This window comes from Onychostoma macrolepis, chromosome 16 (assembly GCF_012432095.1).
Source record: "Onychostoma macrolepis isolate SWU-2019 chromosome 16, ASM1243209v1, whole genome shotgun sequence".
In the NCBI taxonomy this organism is placed as follows: Eukaryota; Metazoa; Chordata; class Actinopteri; order Cypriniformes; family Cyprinidae; genus Onychostoma; species Onychostoma macrolepis.
This window is the reverse complement of record NC_081170.1, coordinates 22,865,286-22,887,965: the sequence shown is the minus strand read 5'-3', so window position 1 is coordinate 22,887,965 and position 22,680 is coordinate 22,865,286. Positions and strand designations below refer to the sequence as shown.

Sequence of the window (22,680 nt, the reverse complement as noted above, 5' to 3'; positions counted from 1 at the left end):
CTAAATAAAACTATTTTGCAAATAAAGTGTTGGAAAAAAATTGCCAATGAAAGAACTTTCTAAAGTAATTTTTAGACTTTTTTCAAACAAAGGTTTGGTCCCAGTTTTTAAATCTCAAAGATTATGAATATTAGTACTCAATTATTAAATAAAAATTTTTTTTATAAATAATTTTTAATGAAACAATGTGTGAAAATAATGAAATGAAACAAATAAGCTTGTTTGGATAATTATAAGGCAACCAGTGATCGATGGACCCATGTTTATTTACGATAAACTCACCGGACTTCTCAGCTAATTCTATATCGTGCTTCTATTTTCTGAGTTAAACCTGTCTGTTCTGGAAATCCAGATAGTGAGGTCTCAGTTGGCATGCTGTATTTCAAGTAGTTAAACCTAACAACCACATTACACCATACTCAAAATCCAAGTAGTACGACACTTATCCTATTTCAACCACACCTGGTGCTCGTGTCAAGGTCCATACAATTAAATAAAACATATTAAACCTACTGTAGGCTACGTATCTGTCACATGAAAAATTAAATTAAATCAAACACTTCATCAAATATAATTTGAGAGAACGCGTAGTTCACGAGGGAGCAAGAGTTTTACTTTGAATAGGGTGTCTTGTCTATTTTGATCATTTCAGAAATAAAATTAATATAAAAAGATTTGTCTGAAACGACCTGCTGAAGAAACATCGTGTTGGCTAAAATTACAATATAATTACAATTACACATAAAGTATGCGCGCACTTAACGAAATCACACATCTCTGTACCATAAGAGTTCCCATCCGTTGGGTAGTTTTAGAAACATGTTTTATTCAATCAATATACCTTTAACGGCTAGGCAAAAAAATAGGCTAACCAAATTTAAAAAATGAAGAAACTGATGTAACAGGCGAAGCAGAAATTGCCATTTAATGTTGTTTATTCACTACGTGGCCTTTTAGTCAGTTGATGATGATTGTCCACAATCCGAATCTGAAGCGCCTGTTGCGTGCCGGTGACTAAAATGACAAAAAAGAAACTATACATCGAATAATTAGGATACATTTTTCGCTCTAAAAAATCTTTACCTCTGAGAAAATATTTTTTCATTGACCAGAGAGCGTCATGCTTTAAGTGAGTGAAACCGGAATGGGATTCCGGGTTTTGGGTTGTCTTAAGTCTAACTACCCCATGGTCCTCTGTTTGTAAGACCTGCCAACTAGATAACAACACAGCACTTAGGCCTCCATGCTTAATGGACTTTTTATGGGTTTGTCCTGTGATCATGTGACCTCTAGCATTATGGCCTCTCTGTGGCTCTTTGGTGGGTAGATCAGAAACATACCGCTGACTGCTTTTTCCCTCGTTTTGGAAACCAGGAGAGCAAAAGTGAGCGTGACAAGAAAAGGCGAAAGACAATGAGAGAAGATGGAGCAGGAACGCAAAGTTCTGAGGAGATAAATAGAGAGAAAATGAGTCGTCATGAAGACAAACCTGATTATGTTCCTCACAACATGTATCTTGACTGTATCATTATTAGCTTCATGGAACTGTGACACTGTAGAACAGATGAAATTACATATTAACGATTGCTTGAATATCGTTTTTACTGGGTTCCTGACCTTGAAATATCTGTTATCTTCTCACCCTCATTGCATTCCAAACCATTATGAATTTCTTTCTTAGAATACAGCAGATGCTAGTCTTTTTTTGCTCATACAATAAAGTCAATGGGGTCTTATATTGTTTTGATCCCCATTGACTTGATAAAAACACTTCAAAACATTCTTCGAAATCTGTTCTTTTGCGTTCTATGAGAAAAAAAAAAAAAAAAACTTTTGGACAACAGAGTAAATAGTGACAATTATTATTTGTGTGTAAATTAGCCCATCCAGTCTAACACTGAGAACACAAAACAAAAATAATACAATTTCCTTAATGTGTAAAAGATCTGTAGTGCTGATGAGTCATCTTTATTGTGCATGTTATATGCCACTGAATTCAAGGTGAGGCTTCATAAAGAAGCATCAAAAAACATTCCACTGCTTGACCTTGAAGAGAGGGAGGAGACCAGATAAAAATATGTGCTTTGTTGCATCATTTTAACTATTTAACCGCATTCATAAGGATTACCTACGCAATTGTAAACCTGGCTTAGTACCCTTACAATACCACTTCAGTTTCCAGGTTTGTGTACAACTGAAAAATAGGTGTTATAAACATGTACCAACACGCCACAGTCTTAACATCAAAGCTACAGATATTTCCTGCTTTAATTTCCAGGTGTTTAAATGTACATGAATACAACATGTAGATCCAACACCATTAACAATTACCAAGACTAGCCCACAGCAAATTAGACTCAACAGATACATTAAAGACAAAAACTAAAATTGTACATATGCAAAGAAAAGGAGTGTAACGGCTGATCTGAATCTTGCAAGTTTGTGGTTTGTGAAAATGAAATGATATATTTTTGTTAGCCTACAGAACAGCAACGAAGGCAAGAAAAAAAAAAAAAAAAAAAAAAAAATCACAGCATCTCATCAATTGATTGGTGGATTACTAATTGTACTTGAGTGGGCCCACAAAAGTAACGATTCCAACAGGAACTCACAGCCTCAAACATTACACACACACACACACACACACACACACACACACACACACACACACACACACACACACCTTTCCCACTACCATCCAATCTACATATGTACTCACTCACTCATTCATTCATTTATGGCTCCCAGCACACGCATGCCAATGAAATCACATAGTTAGGTCAAAGTTTTGCATGTCAGGTCATGTGAAAGGCAGGCAGTGCTGGGTAAGGCTGTGGAAGGGGCAGAGTGTTGCCTTCTACTGGCCCTCCTCTTCTCGAAGGAACTGGAAGACAGATGAGAAGTCCTTGCTGGCGTAGCCACGTGCACACATCATGCGGTAAATCTGATGGGCCAGAGAGCCCAACGGCACTGGGGTCTTTGTGTTAGTTGCTGTATTCTGAGCAAGTCCCAGATCCTGAGGATAAATGATAGCAAATGTCCATGAGAGATACGCAAAACTGCACATCTGAAAAATTATCTATTGTTCTTGCATTTAAAAAAAAAAGGCTATCTGCAACAGAATACAGGGTCTCAAGGCAATTTTAAAGACGACAATTACTAAATTAACGTGCAGTCTTAAACCCCCCACAATATTTAACAACAGTGGGAAATGTGAGAATAGCATTAATGTTTATGAATGTGTCAGAGGTAGCAGTATATAAGAAGTTTATTTAGCAGTAGGGATGCACAGAAATGACAATTCTTGGCTGAAGCCGAATGCCAAACACGCTTTTCCACGTTTCCACCCCCCATTGTGTTGTTCATCATTGCATAAATTTAATAGCCAAAATGTGCTTTTTACTATTTTGTCTTGCTTTTCAAAGAAAAAAAAAATCAATTACCAAAGAACAATTTAAAAATATTTCACATTGAACATTTTTAAACTTTCTAGCAGACATTATACCAACAAACAACAATTTAACAAGTTAATCTGAAGCACACTGAAGCATTGCTAATACAAGACATTTACATTTAGAGACATACTGACAGTGTTGCATTAAATTTATTCCTTAATTTTATTATCTACAAAATGGTTAAATATTTTTTTTGGCCATTTCAGGCATGTATTTTTTACTGTTCAAATAAATGCAGCCTTGCTGAGCAGAAGAATCTTCTTTTAAAACATATTACAGATCCCAATTTGAACACTATGTGTGACTGTTATAATAAATGTATTAATAGAACAGTAATTATCATCATTAATGTCTTTTTTATTTTACAGAACAAAGAAAGATTACAATAATAAGATGAATGTTGGAGTTCTTGCTTTTTCTCAGCTTTTATTTTGGCAGAAACCACAGGAAGACCTCAGTGCTTCTTTTTGTTGACAACAACAGATTTACAAAAGATTCTTATTACGAATTTGGGAAGATGTTTGTTGCACATATCACATTGTCACATGCCTTGCAAAAATTCATAAAATGATACTGAGCAACTGACGAGTGACATGGTTTCAGTATAGATTTTTGTCATGCTTTGGACTTTGAACCCTGGCTAACGAGCTTGTCATAGCTGTCAGAACACTTGCAATGTGTGAGTGTATTACAAACATGACATCCTGCAGTTCATTTACTAATTGTTTAAGGCCATTACGCAAATTTCAATTATCAGACTGTAACCAGCAGCATCTCATTGAAGGCATGTGATGCAGTACTAAACGGTCTTTCGCTGTCGGTGCTTAATGATTTTTCCGTCTTTCTCAGACAGTTTTAAAAGTTTGCTGCATTATAAAGAGAGCATGCCTCTCAATCTATGTTGGTTGCTATTTGATCACATCATGTCATTGTTCGATACAATTTATTCGGTATTTTCGCTTATTCTGAAATTAAATTATAATCAAATAATTTTGGCTGCCGAACATTCGGTGCATCCCTATTTAGCAGCAAATCAGCACAATAGAATAAAAATTCAGCTTTGCCATCACAGGAATAAATTACATTTTAAAATATATTCGCATTGTAAAAAATAAATAACTACCATTTTTACTGTATTCGTTGATATAAAATAACAAAAAAAAAAAAAAATTTATTCCAAACATTTGAACACCAATATAAAAAGTGGAAAAATAGACTAGACTTCACTAATCAACTATTTAGGTTATTAGTTACCCCTCATGTTAGTAGTATCCACAATAGAAACAAATATATAAAAAACGATGCAAACCTTAGCCATTAGTGTAGTTCCGAAGCCGCCCTGGTAGTTGTTTGCTGAGGGCACTCCCTCCATAACTCCCGGGACAGGGTTGTATGTGTCACTTGACCAGCAGCGGCCAGAGCTCATGTTCAAGATCTTCGCCAGAAGTTTTGGGTCAAGCCCTAATCTGTGAATGCACAAATTAATACAAAGTCATTCAGGTTAAAAAGTAGAAAATAATACAATCTGTAGAAACAGTAAATGCATTAAGACAGCTGCATCATTGAACCATCTGTATCATAGTTTTTGCAGAAAATGTACTTAACCTAGGCCAGCCAAGATGGTAGATGAGTTCGTTTCATCATCGGAACAGATTTTGAAAAAAAAGAAAAAAAAAAGAAAGAAAAAGTACTCATAATTTGGCCAGAAGTGAGAGTTTAAAGTTAAATAATATAATATAATTGATTTGTTTCTAACAAACACACAGCTTTTCACTTCAAAATATGTTTTTCGACATACTTAAATCATGTGGATTATTGTGATGCTTTCATCAACTATTTTGAATTTTGACGGCACCCATTCACTAATGATCAAGTGATTCTATAATTCTTCAAATCTGTTCTGATGAAGAAACAAACTCATCTATATCTTGGATGGTCTGAGAGGGAGTACATTTTCATCAAATTTTCATTTTTGCGTATACTTATTCCTTCAAGTAATTCTGTCAACTGCACCTGATTCCCAGGTTCATGGTCTCTGCTGTTCCAATCATCCCAATGGCCAGCAGCATATTGTTGCAGATTTTAGCTGCCTACAAACAAGGAAGAGAGAGATTATGACCAGAAATACAATCAACCCCTTTCTAAGAATGGCACTATATTCTTAAAGACATCCTATTTGTACCTGTCCGGTGCCAACTTGGCCACAGTACACCACATTAGCACCCATACAGCTTAGAAGCTCCTTGGCTGCATTGAATTCCTCCTTTGGCCCACCAACCATAAAGGTGAGCTTACCTGAATTGGCTGCACCAACACCTGAGAGAAATATAGACAACAATGCAGATCATATTACACTTAAATAATTACTTAAGGTACAGTTCCCCCAAAAATTTAAATTCTGTCATTTATTCACACGTTGTTTCAAACATGCATGACTGACTGACTTCTGCAGAAAAAAAAAAAAAAAAAAAGTAAGAGCATTACAGCTGTTTTTGTCCATTATTTACAGATTTGTATTAGGGCTGTACCTATCGCGATTTCGAAACGTTGTTACCGAATATGCTTTTCAGCATTGTAATTCTCTTTTATCACAGTACAGTAATACAATCTTTCACAGATTTATTCACGTTTAAACTCAATCAATATAACTTTTCCTACCTTCACGAGTGTCATCTATTATTGCCTTATCTAAAAGCGCACTTTTGCTTGTTTTAAATCTAGCCAAAAAGCCATGTGTTGACTGTGAAACAGTAGACTAATTATATGCATTCATAGTGTAATTACTACATTTCCATGTAAATCCAGGTTCATTTTTTTAGCGCGAACAATGCGCTGTCACTTTAATTCAGCTCGTGCAACACAGCACAGCTAAAATAGACTGTGCAGAAACGATCTTTACCGATCGTTAACATGGGCGCAGAAAAAAAAACAAAAAACAAAAAAAAAAACACCACAGATGGACCATGGCATTACGTCTGCCCGGTCTGTTCTGTTTTCGCGCTCCATTTGGGCGCGCTACATTCTGATTGGTTCGGATAGCATTCTGCGGGAGCCGAGGTCGGGACCAGGGGCCAGGCCAGTGGGTGGGCCTACATAAAACCGGGTGGGCAAGGTGTAGCGTATGAAAACTGTATATTAAATTGTCAACAAAAAATACAGCACAAAGATTTACTACACAATACTTCTAAAGCATTGATTAACATTAATTTTAATAATATTAGTAAATGTTGAAATTTAAAATGAAAGTTTTATCTGAAAACCGTACCCGAGCTAGCAAAAAGTTGACATTAACAAAGATGAATTAATACTGTAACAAATGTATTTGTCATTGTTAATGTTAGTTAATGCATTGCCTAACGTTAACTAAGGTTTATTGTATGTAAAGCATTACCTTAATATGAGACGACTGGGTTTCGCAGAAAAAAAAAAAAAAAAAAAAGCGTGAAAAACGCCGGGCGACAACCAATCGCTGTGAAAAGAGGAAGATGAAATGCAAACAGGGTGTAAACATTGTTTTTAGAGGCATACTCTGCCCTAAATTTGACACGCCCCAAAGCAGTAGCTTTGTAGCGTTGCCAGCGGCACCGAGCGCAGATTTGATGCTGTAGTGGAAACACTCAGTAAGACTTAAGTTTCATTTAGGATATCTAATATATACTTTTTAAAGAATGAATGAGGTTTGTATCACTATTTTCAAATTCAACACTATTTTCAAACTCGCGCGCCCTCACATCGTTAACAATTGTGGGTGGGACTACCAGAAACTGACGAATCATCAATTTGACAAGCGTATGCACCTATGAAGAGGGAAAATTAATAAACTAACAGTAAAATATATTTAACGTGAGTTTTCATGGTCAATTAAAGTACATATGAAGTTATAGTGAAACTATACGTTTATTATTAATATAGTTTAATAAATAACATTAATCTGGAAAATTATAGCTCCTCACTGGGTGGGCCACAGCTTCGCCATTGGTCGGGACGCTATAAAGCGATTTAGAAATCGCGCAAGCTCAAATCATGATTTAATGACAATTTCGATTAATCGCACAGCCCTAATTTTTTATCATGAACAGAGACAGAATTTTAAAGGGATAGCTCACCCAAAAAAGAAAATTGTCATTAATTACTCACCCTCGTCATTCCAAACCTGTAAGACCTTGGTTCATCTTCGGAAGACAAATTAAGATATTTTTGATGAAATCTGATAGCTTTCTGTCCCTGCATAGACAGCAAGGGAACTACCATGTTGAAGACCCAGAAAGGTTGTAAGGACATCCTTAAAATAGTCCATGTGACATCAGTGGTTCAACAGTAATCTTTTTTGGGTAAACTATCCATTTAAGCCTTTTTTCACTGAAATAAAACTGAAAACTGACTACAACAAATCTGATGTTTGGTCATGTGACATCCAAGAACCAGTGAGGTCATATCATCATCTTGTTAGGTTAACTGAGGCCTAAATTTGGATTTGTTCATCAGACAAAGTGAGTCAAAACTACTTCAGCAGACTTTGGAGTTTGGACCAGTTGAGTCATATGGACAGGATATGGAGCTTGAAGTTTCTGAACACCACAAATGTTTTTACTATTAGGACAAAAACAGCTGAAACATTTGGCAAAATATCTCCTTGCGTTATTCAGAAGAAAAAGTCCATATGAAATTAAACCAACATAAGGGTGAGGAAATGCAAGAATTTTTTAGGGTGAACCTGTTTAAACTGACATACAAGTTCAAGTTCTAAAGAAGACCACTGTAACAATAACAAACGGAAGTGACGTTTCGATCAAACGTGCCACTGAAAAGACCAATCCGAGAATTAGCATCCGCATTCATGAACAAGTGACTGAAGCTCTAATGTGATTGTGTCCACATCATCATACCAGTAACCTCTTTAAGCTTAAAGGATTGAGAGGACGTGTCTTCAAAATGTAACACCATTGAAGTGCCATAATTACTCTCAGAGAGGAAAGTTCTATAAATGCACAAGCACTTCACCATCTGCTGTGAACACAGACGCACATGACGTCAGGGACAGTTTGTTGTGGCTCACGTTTCATTAAGCCTCCTTCACAGGCGCTAACATGGAGCTGAGAATAATGTCTGGAGGGTCTAAGTAAAGAGAATGAGCAGGTCTGTGGATTTCTTATGACTGTTTCACAAACCATGAGCGGGTCCAACGGTATGTTAGCCAAACCCCACTGACGCATATGAATTGGGAGAGGCAACAATTTAAGGAAAGCAAACTAGAAGCACATTGTTTTTATGTGCCCAAAGACCAGAGGAAACAACTTCCTGATTAAAAAGGAGGATCGCCATAAAGCACAAACTAGCTGTTGACTGAGTTAAAGCTTTCTTGTTAGGTGACAACACAGGTCGTTTTCACACCTCAGGCAAGTTTATAAGCAGCACACAAATTCAAGAAAAGTATGTGCATAGTTACACTAGACTTATAAAAAGTCAATTTTGACAAATTGATTGCTATTTAAAGGGGTCATTTGCTTTAATTTTATTTCTATGATTCAATTGTATAAAAAAAATTATATACATTTGCTGTGCCTTTAAGAACAAGCAACAGCGCCTTTTCTCAGGATCTGCTCTAACGCTTTCGGGTTTGTAGTCATGTCAAACACCCCCATCCTTCAATACGGAATCATCAGGGAACCAGGGCAGAAACTCCAGCCACTCTTTCCTACCACTAGGATCCTTCGGAATGATATGGAAAGTCGGAGACATTACAGTGGTTATCCTAAAAGATCAAGGATTATATGATAGATACATTATGACATAACCCCATTTAATTACTGGTTCTCAACCAGGGGGTCAGGGCCCAGTGGAGGGCATCAGCAAAAAATAAAAAATAAAAAAATAAAATAAACGAAAATTAAACTTGTTTTAATTCACCCATTTTTCTTCAAGGAACCAGGGTTCCCATGGTCTAGAAACATGTTGCCTAATTTTAAGTGTTATTTCTCAACCTGGAAAAGTAATGTAATATTTTTTAATGCATACCCATGGATTTTATTATAAAATATTGGCTAATTTTGCAGATCAATGATGACATCAATATAAATAATGATTTAAAAAGGTGGGTGGAGGGACTGAACCATTCAATGCATTGAAGAAGGCCTTGAGCCAAAATGCTTGTTTTGGCCAACTGAGAAACGTAAAATAAAAATGTTAAAAGACGACTATTTTTGTGAATGTGGGTCATGGTTTCACATGTGTGACCCTGGACCACAAAACCAGTCTTAAGTGTCTTTTTTCGAAATCCGAAAGCTGAATAAATAAGCTTTCCATTGATGTATGGTTTGTTAGGATTGGACAATATTTGACCGAGATGCAACTATTTGAAAATCTGGAATCTGAGGGTGCAAAAAAATCAAAATATTGAGAATACTGCCTTTAAAGTTGTCCAAATTAAGTTCTTAGCAATGCATATTACTAATCAAAAATGAAGTTATACATTTACGGTAAGAAATTTACAAAATATCTTCATGGAACATGATTTTTACTAAATATCCTAATGATTTTTGGCATAAAAGAAAAATGTATAATTTTGACCCATACAATTTATTTTTGGCTATTGCTACAAATATACCCCAGCGACTCATATGTTATAAATATACATTTGTTTTCTGTTTATTCCAAGCTTTAAAATGTTATTGTGTAGAAACTGAAAGAGTTAAAAATAAATAAAAATAAAATATTTTTATCCTTAATGATTATCTATTTATCTATCTATCTATCTATCTATCTATCTATCTATGAATACACAAAAAATAAAAAACATAAATAAAAACAATCGAAACTGAAAAAATGATGGCACTTTTAAATATTATTGAATATTGAACAAAGTGGGTCCTTGGAACCAAAATGGTTGTGAACCACTGCATTAAATGGAAGAAATTATTGGTTGAATTAGATTAATGTCCGAGCATCCAATTCATAAAGTGACCAAAGCTTTACAAAACCGATGAAGGTCCAAGATTTACCCAGTTGAAAGTCTGCAGTTTTGATACTAATCACTAGTATAGTGCCAGTGAATGCCTGAATCTGACACTAACAATATGGAGAAAGAAAGAAAAACAAAAACAAACAAACTTGCTTTTGCATGTATGATCAGTCAAATCAATGACAATGAACTGTGGAAGTAACACTGTAGAACAACAAAAGGAACAGTTCCTTCTTAATATTGCTGAGCTCAAAACTGCCCCAGACAGCCAGGCTGAGTGTAAAGAAGTGGATACCTTTAATTCAATGCAGTGGGAAAGAAAGCAAAAAGGCATAAATCTGAGTTAACTACTACACTAGGTTTTAAGACACATCTGAGACGCTCAAAGAAAGTGGGTCTTATTAGGCTGCAAGGTAGACAAAAATAAAATTATAAGGCCACTACAAGGCCATGAATCATTCTGTGTTCAGTTCCTTTCACCTCCCTCACAATTTAAGTCAAGGTTCTCTTCTCAGTCTACATGTCTTGATAATTATATAGGACAAAACCTTAGTTTGCACATGAAATTATTCTTACTGAAGCGCTCTTTTATTGGATACTGAAGAATGTACATCTGCACAGATTCAGAGGTCCCAATTTGCATACTATTCGATACCAGTTTATTGTATAAATCGCGTGAGTGGTGGGTTTACACTGAAAAATCCAAGTAGTGCACTTCAAATACTAGATGCACGTTTCAAAAAAATGTGACTGAAAAAACGTGGTGTGGGACATTAGACACTTCAATCATAGCTATGCTGGTTGACAAACCAAGCTTATAAAATTCATACACTAGACAATAGGGTACATAGTGTACAGTAAATAGTACGACATTTGTGGAAAAACTAGAGTCTATCCTCCTATGCCTAGTCAGAAATACAAGCACAAACAAATTCAAATAAACAACACAGTAAGAAAAGGCCAAATAAATAAAATATTTGTTTGTTCAAAATCTAGACCTCAGCTATATCTGCCACAGCATTATCCTATACAGTATAGGTTTCTAAAAGAAGGGTTACATGAGATTATGGCATTAGAGACCCTGATTTTCAGCACTTGACTCCATTTCCACCATAAGTTGAGGTCACAGGATCAATTCCCAGATGTTGGCTTTTGATTTAGTCTATAACTCAAAGAGTCCACACCATTGGCTGGATTAAGAAAATGGACAAGATGAGGTAGGTGATAAAACTCTTTCCTATCAACAAACCTGCAAATCACCCATTTCAGACTAAAACAGAGGACAGAAAGAATAAAACTTGAGCTGTAACTGGTGTATCCTGAAATTTGACTTTGCGAACCTTCGGACTAGGGGTGTGCGATGTTGACAAAAAATAATATCTCGATATTTTCTGGGATTTTATCAATAGTGATAATTAGACGATATTTTGCTGTATGTTATTGTGCTGGTATCTTAAGGACTGTCGTGGACAGCTGACTCCTAAAGTTTTTGATATTCTTCATATTCTGTGTGGTGGTCAGTTCACAGAAATTAATCTTTTCCAATAAGTTTAAACTGATTTTTACATTTTATAGGCATTTCTACCTTTATAAAGCAATTTTATCTAAAAGTGTCCATTATCTTGTGAGTCAAATTCTTACATTTAATCAGTGAATTACAATTATAAGACTTTTGGGCTGTTACCAAGCAAATTAAATCAGTATCAACAAAATTCATCTTTGCAATGCAGAGAAAACATAGAAGCTGCATCTGAAGTGGCATTTAGATGCATTTACACACTGATTAATGCAAGACATGAATGCATTTAACCTGCAATTACAAATGCATAAATCATGTTTTGATATATTAAACAAAACGTTAAATACCGATATTTGAAATTATTCAAATAATAAAAGATACTTTAAATGTGAAATTAAAATCGTCAGCAAGTCACTGTTAATAAGTGATTCATTGCGACTGAACCGAATCATTTAAACGGTTGATTCATGCAGGAATGAAACGCCTCATGTTGCTCAGAGACATGTTTGTTGTCGAAATAAAGCAAAAACTTTGGTGAAAAAAAAAAATATGGTGTCTAAAATGTAAGTCTCTTAAATTAACCTCTTGTTTATTGAACTGTTGTAAAAAAAAAAACAATATCACATTTGTAATCATGGTAATTTTGAGCGTTATTTTTCGTTATTCTTCGTGTGAAATTGATTAACTAGGCCATATGAAGTGGTACAAAATAGCCTATATACATTTTCTGCTCCCCATGTCTTTAATTTTGTATTCATTCTAAATGTAGTGAAAGTGCACTGAAAGAACACACTCTACGCACGCGCACTAGTCTAGACTTCACGTAATGTACGCTTGCACTCTGTAGGTGTGTTTTGAATGGTTTTTGCAAAATACTCGATAATGTCAAATCGCACATTGTTTAAACAACAATTGCGATATTATCGCAGACGATATATATCGCACACGATATATAATCGCACACCTCTACTTTGGAATGTTGAAAATGCATGGACTTTGTGTATATATATATATATATATATAGCTCTCTCTTTACCAAACTAACCTATTGCCACAAAGTTGTAGTTTGCTTGCTGCAGCAAGGAGAAACTAAAGTCAAAGGATGGTTACGATCAGGTATGGACGTTAATGTGAAACTGAATTCCACTATTAACACGAACCTGTGATTGCGAAAACCACAATGCTTGAATTGGAGCCAAAGATTCTTTAAGAAATTTGTACCTATTCCCAGACAGTGACTAGTTGCATAACAGACTATGGGTGTGTGATTTATGAAACCTTTAAAACATGCACTAACAAACATTGTCTGCACTTACATATGCGGTTTGTCAGGGTTCAGGTCACGCCGATAACATACTATGCAAGTTACCGCATCTACATCTAGCATTCATACCATGTTGGGTAGGTAGTGGAAGTTTTTATCATCTCACCTCCAGAGACTGGGGCATCCATGAAAACAGCTCCCAGTTTCTCTGCGGCAACTGCCATTTCTTTGGAGACAGATGGATCAATAGTGCTGGAATCAATGAGTAGGGATCCCTTCTTCACTTTCCTGTTGTAAAGTACAGATATTAGTAAACAAGATCTGTCCAGTATGTGTGTCATTGCCGACTTTAAACATTTCTCACCACAGTTAAATCAGCTAAAATTCCATTTAATCTGGATATTATCATCTAAATTTAAAGTATGCCTGAAAATATGTTGGATTTGACTTGGATTTTTTTTTAACCCTCTCAAATTATGTTTGCTAATTAAACTGAAGTTCAAATGTTGTGTTCAGCAAAATCTATATAGCCTATTTAGGAAAGACTTACTTCAGGATGCCATTTGGGCCCGTGTATACATCTATAACATTGGGGCTTGAGGGAAGCATTGTGATGATTCGATCTGCTTTGTCTGCCACATCCGCAGGGCTGTCCAGGATCTGAGAACATGGGGACAAAAGGAAGTACGTCTAATTAAGCAATGTAAAAAATATCTATATATCTATATCTATATAAAAAACTTGGACTGTGTCCTATGGTGTGACATAGCAAAAATGTAGAAAAAAAAAAGTAACCTACAAATAACATGAGAAAAATGTATCTTCATTCTTAGAGTTACAAATTTCATGAGAGAGGTTTATCTTCAATGTTAGTTTTAAAAAAAAATTAATTATTATTTTTTTTTTTTACATTTTTCCGTCACACCATTCATTGATATGTCAACTACCCATATATAAAGGTTTCTACATACTGTCAGACTGAAATTATATGAGAAAATATAATCATACAAAGATTTTAGCAAAAATGTGGAAAAGTACAACTTATTTGAACGGAAGGGTTCTCTATACTGTCAGAAAAAAAAATGAAGATGAAATCAATCATATGAAGCATGTATATCACAGTGTTTAACACAAGTCAGATGTGATCAAGATGTTTTGTGTCCGTTATCCTGACCTGAGCTCCTAGTTCCTGTAGCTCTTTGCAGGACTCTGGAAATACATCTGAGGCCATCACTGGATATCCATGTTTTATGAGGTTCTTTGCCATTGGGTTTCCCATGTTCCCCAGGCCAATGAAGCCCACCTGGGTTTTAGAGGCCATGGACCTGATGGAGACTAAACAGAGACATGCATTATATAATTAGTGTCATATTTAGAATTTCACATCGGTTATTTTAGCATTTAACATGACTGTTATGAAAATTCTAAGAGTCTAAGATTAGGTCTTGATAAGTCTCTGCATGTTGACCTAGAGGCGGATATGTGCAAATACACTGGATATTATATTAAATTTTGTTTATTTATTTTTTTGTTATTTCAAACAAACAAAAATAATCCGTAAAAAGAGCACCACAGAAAGCTGATCAAATTCTTGTTTACTACTAAAGTCTGAATAATGCTTCATCCTTTTACAATTTATATCTGGTTAGATGAACTTGATTTATCATGACATATTAAATCTCACTCATAGATATATCGGAAAAAAACTTTGCAAGTGCAACAATTTAACAACCGTCCACCATTTAGTTCAATGGCGGCTGAGTCTGATGACAATAAGTCATCTTGTCTTCTCGTGTTTCAGTGACTTACTATGACTTTAGCCTAACAGCTATTACCGACAGCTGCCAGTTCATTGTATTATATCAGATGTTCGCCGCACGGAAAAATTGCATAGAAATGCACAGTAGTAGACAAAAACATCACATTTTTAGGATAACGGTGCAAACACATTACCCTGCACGGCGTTGACATGGTTATGACACTTTCCTACTAGACACCGCGAGCCCCTTAACAGAGCGGCCATGCTGCTTCGCTCTTGACCTTCGACTTACAGTGACGCCATTGGATAATGGATGACTGACACATGTGCCTCCATACGTTTCACTCATCTCGGAACTCTTCGTCCAATGACATTCAAGGGAAGGCGGGACATCCTTAAAATCTAATAATAGATTAATGGAAAAACAAAAATACTTTGTAACTGCCCTTATTTAGTCTGCTATTTAATTTACATCAACAAACTTTTATTATTTGTATTTAATAAAATGATTCAATCGTATTTACGTCTTGTAATTGTATATGCAAACAGAAACATTTGTCTTAGTTCACTAACTTACTCAACCTTAGGACAATTTTGAACTCTTAGGGAACTTAAGTAGCCTTTAAAACTAACTTTACGCGAAAAACGTTATTTCTTATGGTCTATTAAACAATGTAAATATGTAGCGTACATCATGTGTTGATAATCATGTGAATCAATAACGGTATATTCGTTTGCTATATTAATCAGGGAAGTTATAACTAACTAAATTTATCATTTTAATTTTAATTTTATTTTTATTTTTTACAGGTTAACTAACTAAATGTGAATCCAAGTGACAAAAATACCTTTAAAACACGTATAATTTTCTGTATAATAATATATGTTAGTCTTAGCCTGGTGAGTGGAAACTACATGAAGATGAAAACTGGATTGAGTTGTGGCGGATATGATGTGTGTGGTGTGTTGTTGTTATTGTGTTGTTCCGGGAAACCACTGACACTAGCAGAACAGAGCAGGGGGGTGTACTTGCGCTGAGACTGGAAAGTGCGTCAAAAACAGCGCTGGGTTTTTTCTGTGATACTTCAGCATGAAAATGAGGTATTGTGCCGTCTTTTATTCACTTGTATTGTCTGTTTATATGCTTATTAGTCTTAAGTATCTATTTTGATTTTATGTTACTGACTTTTAATATAATTTTGAGCTCTGTTGTGGTGAAAGATAGTTGGTCGGGAGATAAGGGTTATTCCTGAACTATCGGCCTCACACTTTGACTTGACTTAGGATATTAACTGATGCGTTTTTATACAGAAATAAAGACCACATAAGATGTGGGTTTGGGATTATTTTAACACTGATTGAATGGCAAAAGCTAATAAGCTGTAATTGTCTTGACATTATGGTTTGTTATTGTTTAGCCAGACGGCTAAGACCAGCTAAAACCTGCTAGCAAGCTACATCGCTACCACTAGCTTAGCTAATATAGAAAACTTGATGAATATGGAGTATATTCGGTGTAACCATATACAATTTATATACTATGCGATATGACATATATTTTTAATATAACTTTTCCTCGTTAAAACATGATTAACACTCGAAGTTGTAATAAGTGTAAGTGCTAGTAACTTCGGCCTATTAGCAAAACATTTATGTCTAGAAATCAAGTATGAAGAAAAATATTTTTTTTACTGTCATTTACACATATAACTAAATATGTTTCGGCTAAATTACTTAAGTTCACATTTCTGTTTGTGTTGTGCTATTTTTAGAGAGACGCCCTTTGGATTGTCAAGTAAAATAGTGTCACGGAAGTTATAACGTTAACTAAACAGCCGCAATAAATGCAGTTTTGTTGTTACAGGGTTAAATGATTGTGTAAACACGATGAAAACAAAGCATTTTACAGTTCACGTCAGTAAGACACGTCATGTGTGACGTCACTACTCGGATAAAGGTCGTAATAATTTTGATTTGAGATAGAGAGGGAGATATTCTGTTTTATAGGCGGTCGCAAGTTTTCACCCCTTCACATGCTGAAATGTGCCGTGTGAAAAATCTTTTTCTTTTTTTTCCCGGCAGAGCTCAGCTGTTTCTGAAAGCGTGACTGAGTCTCTGTCGTGTCAGGAATTTCCTGCTCTTCCGGTGTACTCACTGCGCTCTTATCACACACAAGATTACGTTATGTTTCTGTAGATAAAAAAAAAAGGAAAAATAAGCAATTTGAATTGATTTATGCCACAGCTTAGTGAAGAATTGATAAAGAAGGTTTTTATGTACAACGTGTTCCTCAAATCCTTTGCAATGCTTATTTTCCCCAAGCAAGACAAACTGAAGAAACTGGTCAGGTAAACCAACACACACCTTTAAGGTCTTCACTGCTGAGATTATTTAGTTATCACCATGATTACAAAACAAAATACCTTTTCTTATCAAGTGCGGCTAGTGTTCACAACCACACAGAAAAATCTCGACAATCATCAGACTCAGTTTGTTCATTCCTCACTGAGTCATCACCTTATGAGTGTGAGAAGTCTGTAAAAAGTACATTAGTACAAAATTGGTACATTTCCCAGAGTTTGATAGTTGTGGTGATAATAATTTGACCTACCTCAGTTTAACTTAGTTACAACAAATGCAGTTTACTTTAATAAAGTATTATGATTTGAAGAGTCTTTATTAAAAATTATGGAGGGCTTTGAGGGAGTTGAGAGACAGAGTGGGTGAGGGCTTTTTAATCTAAGATTAAATTGATTTATTTCACCCAGAAATGAAAATTATCATCGTTTACTCACCCTCAAGTAGTTCCAAACCTGTATGAATTTCTTTCTTCTGTTGAACATTAAGAAAAAAAGATGTTTTGAAGAATGTGATTAAGCAAACAGTAGCTAGTCCCCATTGAATTCTATAGTTTGGAAAAAACACCATGGAAGTCAGTGGGGACCAGAAACTGTTATAGCAAGGATTCTTGAGACATGGGACACACACACACACACACACACACACTTCCATGGTGTTTTTTCCAAACTATACTGTTTGCTTAGTCACATTCTTCAAAACATCTCTTTTTTTAATGTTCAATAGAAGAAAGAAATTCATACAGGTTTGGAACTACTTGAGGGTGAGTAAATGATATGCGTGTGTGTGTGTGTGTGTGTGTGCGTGTGACAGAATGAGGTTTCACAACCATATTTTTACTTCTGGTCGACATCAAAAAATATATTTATTAAAACAATTAAAAACCAAGCAGTATCACAATTTGCATCATGATGTTATTATTCACATATTTCACTTGAAGATGTTCAGCAAATCCAAACAGGCTCTGCTGAGTTTTATAGTTAAAATATGTCATTTTAGGTAATTGTGCTTAAGGAACCTATTATTAAGCCCATTTTATTTATTTTGAAAGAGATGGTAGGCATAAAGTATATAAATACTTAAAGAAAGTACTTGTTTTCTCTCAAATGCAAATGTGTGTTCCTGATACTTTTTATTTGGAGTCAATCAAATGTGTAGTTTTTGATTAGAGTAATTTCTTGCAGCTGTAGAAATCGCATCAAAACTTTAATTCATCACAATGAATTAATTAGAAATAAACTAGTTCATAAATAAGTTGCCTTTCTTGATATTGAAATACAATTTGTATAGAGTCAAATGCAGTAGACAGATAACGGCCCGCCCCCCCAACGGCACCCCCCGCCCCCCTTGAAGGTCAAGTTAATTTTATTTAATTTTATTTTCTCTATAGCGCCAGACCACAAAAGAAGTCATTCAATGTTACCTTCCCTATATAACAGGTCTATACCTTGTTCTTTTATTAAACAAACTAAATAGCCTTATGTTATTTATCTATTTACACGACGGAATGTCATTTCTGAGCTACGTTACATGGTCGCGCTCTCTGTATAGCGCACAGCGGAGTTCCGCCCCGATTCGCGCGTGCACACACACACACACACACACACACACGTAAGCACACACGCACACGTAAGCGCACACACAAGTGAGCACACGCCCACTCCTATTTGGAAATATTAAGCCGCAAAACGACTATTAAACGACTTCTGCGTTTCTCTGAGTTAATGTATGGCGCAGACGCGCGGGTTTGTTCACTACTCATACAGAAGCCCGCGTGACTCTTGCGGTGATATTAACGTCTGCCGCCTCACTAAATGAGAACATAAATACATGAACAACATCTCCAGAACTGCTCTGAGAGTCACTTCATGAGCACACGACCGTTTCATTTGAGAAAAACTATCCTCATATATCATATACACAGAACTGTAAAGGTATTCACGGCAACCCGTCAAAATAAAAGTTCGGTTTCACCCTAGATAACTGTAGAATCTGGCACAAAATATTTTCAAGTGTCTCTTCTTTGTTTCACTTCTTATATGGGTCCTGTATTCCCACAGACGCAGCTGCTGATAGACAGATGGCTTTATTCCTGGAGGGGACAGCAGCAAGCAGCACCATGGAAATGTCCAATTTTGCCCATGTCATCTTCCAGAATGTGGGGAAAAGTTACCTTCCTCATGCAGCATTAGAGTGCCATTACACTCTCACACAGTTCATTAAACCACATCCCAAGGACTGGGTCGGCATATTCAAGGTGACAGTCATTTTGTCTCTGTTTTATACCTTCTCTTTTCTTCCATGTTTTGCTCAGTCCTTGGATATGAAGTGTCTACCAAGAGAAGAATAGATACGAGGTTGTAACTTGGCTTGGATTCTTCCGTTTCATCTCATCACCATTCCACCTTCAAACAAGTCAATTACATTTAAGATTTTATATAAACAAATATAATTAATTATAGTAAATGTAACATTTTAGTATATTAAATCATAACTTAGTAATGACTTCCAGAAACTTTAAATACCTTTAGCATGAAGGTGGATTGTATCAATATTTCTGTGTACCACGCCTTCCTCAATAGACTTTAATCAAGTTAGACATATTGAATTTAAGACGATTGAAAACGAGGCTGTGAGAGATAGACTTACAGTCTTCACAATGGGACACACTGTATACAGGTACTAGATCATGTAATATTTGCAACTTTCAAATCTGTTTTATGAGGTGTTTGTCAACAGAAAGACGTCTCATCGGCTAAACAGTTGGTATGGTGTTAAACAGCTGCACAGCCTCATTTTCATTCCTGTCAGACTAATGTCCCACCCTGACTATTCAACATTTTCACTGGCTCTGCCACAAAAAAAAAAGATATTTGTTGTTTCCATTGTCATTGTTATGTTGTCCTCTAATAAATAAAAAGGCTTATATGACACCAAAATTTTAGATACCAGTTAAATTTTACAATTCTCTATTCCAACTTCAATATCACGGCAAAAACTACTAGCTTAACAAATATAAGTGAACAGTCCATAATAAAATAAGAACAAATAAACAAATTACAAGCAATAGCACAAAGAAATACAATAAAACAAAGATATAAATTATTATTAGACAATGCTTTAAAGGGTTACTCCACCCCAAAATGAAAATTTTGTTATTAAACACTTACCCCCATGTCATTCTGTAAAACCTGTAAAAGCTTTGTTTGTCTTCAGAACACAATTTAAGATATTTTGGATGAAAACCGGGAGGCTTGTGACTGTCCCATTGACTGCCAAGTAAATAACACTGTCAGGGCCCAGAAAAGTATGAAAAGCATCGTCAGAATAGTCCATCTGCCATCAGTGGTTCAATCTGACTGTAATGAAGCGACGAGAATTCTTTTTGTATGCAAAGAAAATAAAAATAACGACTTTATTCAACAATTCGTCTCCTCTGCGTCAGCGTAGCGCCATTTTGGAGAATATCTGCTGGACACAAACAGCATACGCTGTTCTGTGTCAGCTGCGCCACATGGATGCGTCTTCTTTCTTTATGCTTTGATTTGAACGAAAACGGTGAATAAAGTCATTATTTTTATTTTCTTTGCATACAAAAAGTATTCTCGTCGCTTCATAAAGTTCAGATTGAACCACTGATGGCAGATGGACTATTTTAACGATGCCTTTCATACTTTTCTGGCCCTTGACAGTGTTATTTACTTGGCAGTCAATGGGACAGTCACACGCCTCCCGGTTTTCACCCAAAATATCTTTAATTCTGTTCCGAAGATGAATGAAGCTTAAACGGGTTTGGAACGACAGGAGGGTAAGTGATTAATGACAAAATTTTCATTTTGGGGTGGAGTAACCCTTTAAGTTATTCAGGTTTGTAGGTGTTTAGGTACAGAAATTGAATAAACAAATGGAATATAACATTGCATAGTATTCACTGTATAAATTAAATACAGATTAAAAATGGTTAAAGTTATTGGGTCAAGAGTAGTGAGTGATTGTCGATTGGTAAATTAGTCTCTGTCACTTTAAGACACAAAGTATGGATCCAATTTAAGCTTAGGCTTAGTTCACACTGCAGGTCTTTTGCTGAAATCCGATTTTTTTATTTTTTTTTGCACTGTTGTTCACTGTCATTTAAATGCGACTGCCATTAGTCTCATATGTGAACCGTATACAGCCCTGAAGTGACCCACATGCGCAGAAGAAGACGTGATGTCAGACGCAGCACACTGTGTTTGCGGAAATAAAAATGGATGTTGCTCGTGTTAGCACGTTTTTAGTGATTTTTAAGTTAATGTACAATTAACAAAGTGATAAGAAGAAGAATATTAAGAAGAAGGAGAGCTCGATTTCCTCCAGCGCAGAATTGTGACGTCTGTCGAATTTCAATGACGTAAAAATCGCATGAAATGCGACATGGTCGTTCAGACTGAAGTCGCATTGCAAAACATCGGATATGTATCTGATTTAGGACCACATATGAAAGTGGCCTGGGCCTGATTTGAAAAAATCGGATTTGTGCTGTTCAGACTGTCATAAGAAAATTAGATATGGGTCACATTTGGGCAAAAAGTCGGATTTGGGCCACTTTAGCCTGCAGTGTAAACCTAGTCTTAAACATCCCATTTCTTTCTCAACTGTTTATGTTGACTGACTCAAGACATTACGGACCGTTTTCGAGGATAATTTTGTATATGTATTTGTCTGTTCCAGTGCAAGAAGACATGAAAGATAACACGTGTTATCAGAGATACAGATTCCTGTGTGTGTGCTGTGCGCACTGTAACAGCATGAGAGTACTTTGAGTTATTTCTCGTCGTCTTTCGCTTGAATGCTTTAAAATCACTTGAATGTTCAAATTCGCAAGGTGTATTTGTCTGTTCAAGGGAAAGAAGACATGAAGCGGAACTCATTTTTGTGTTTGCACGCATCTTTTTGCACTTGAATGGTTTAAAATCACATAAATGTTTAAATTGGCAAAGCTTAAAAATGATGAGGATGCAGCAGTGGCCCGATTGGGCCATTGACAAATTCGTCAGCTGTTCTGTGCATCTTTCATGCTGGCCCCGGGCCATCGAGCCCTGACTAGTATGACCTCCTTTTGTGGTTTGTTCTACATTTTGTCCTTTTTTTTTTTTTTGCACCTGAAGCCACTGTTTACTGTGGTGCTGTAAGTTGCTTAACAGATTACACCAACGAAAGTTGTTTGGCAAATACAGGCTTAGTTCTCTGTTTTGTCTTTTTGATGTATGAACCGCAGTCTAGTTGTTTCCTTGATCCCATTTTATTCTACTAAATCATATATCAGCTATTAAAGTGAAGTATTAGAATTCAAGTATTCCAGTCAACACCATGTTAACCTATTGAACT

General features: G+C 35.8%; 2 protein-coding genes across 5 annotated transcripts in view; one reads left to right on the top strand and one right to left on the bottom strand.

The window, feature by feature from the left end:
• Positions 1 to 1,952: 1,952 nt before the first annotated feature.
• Positions 1,953 to 15,305, bottom strand: hibadhb (3-hydroxyisobutyrate dehydrogenase b). Its single transcript, XM_058745847.1, has 8 exons — positions 15,150 to 15,305; positions 14,371 to 14,531; positions 13,747 to 13,856; positions 13,363 to 13,484; positions 5,638 to 5,771; positions 5,469 to 5,545; positions 4,765 to 4,921; positions 1,953 to 3,016 (listed from the first exon to the last, which is right to left on the bottom strand). The coding sequence occupies exons 1-8, from the start codon at positions 15,217 to 15,219 to the stop codon at positions 2,858 to 2,860; spliced, it is 990 nt and encodes a 329-aa protein (XP_058601830.1). The 5' UTR covers positions 15,220 to 15,305; the 3' UTR covers positions 1,953 to 2,857.
• Positions 15,306 to 15,897: 592 nt separating this feature from the next.
• tax1bp1b (Tax1 (human T-cell leukemia virus type I) binding protein 1b) overlaps positions 15,898 to 22,680 on the top strand; it is a 33,317-nt gene continuing 26,534 nt past the window's right edge. For all 4 annotated transcript variants that reach the window (XM_058745845.1, XM_058745843.1, XM_058745844.1 and 1 more), the window contains exons 1-2: positions 15,898 to 16,056; positions 19,374 to 19,570. In XM_058745845.1, the coding sequence (XP_058601828.1) occupies positions 19,394 to 19,570 (177 nt within the window). In that variant the 5' untranslated portion in view covers positions 15,898 to 16,056; positions 19,374 to 19,393. The remainder of the gene's footprint in view (positions 16,057 to 19,373; positions 19,571 to 22,680) is intronic.

What these genes read in the sequence shown, in the direction of transcription:
- hibadhb (XM_058745847.1), bottom strand. Translation starts at nt 15,219, where the DNA reads ATGGCCGCTCTGTTAAGGGGCTCGCGGTGTCTAGTAGGAAAGTGTCAT. An exon ending in ACCATGAACCTGGGAATCAG is followed by an intron (nt 4,922 to 5,468) that starts GTGCAGTTGACA and finishes GTGCATTCACAG; the next exon opens with ATTAGGGCTTGACCCAAAAC. An exon ending in GAACTACACTAATGGCTAAG is followed by an intron (nt 3,017 to 4,764) that starts GTTTGCATCGTT and finishes ATTTATCCTCAG; the next exon opens with GATCTGGGACTTGCTCAGAA.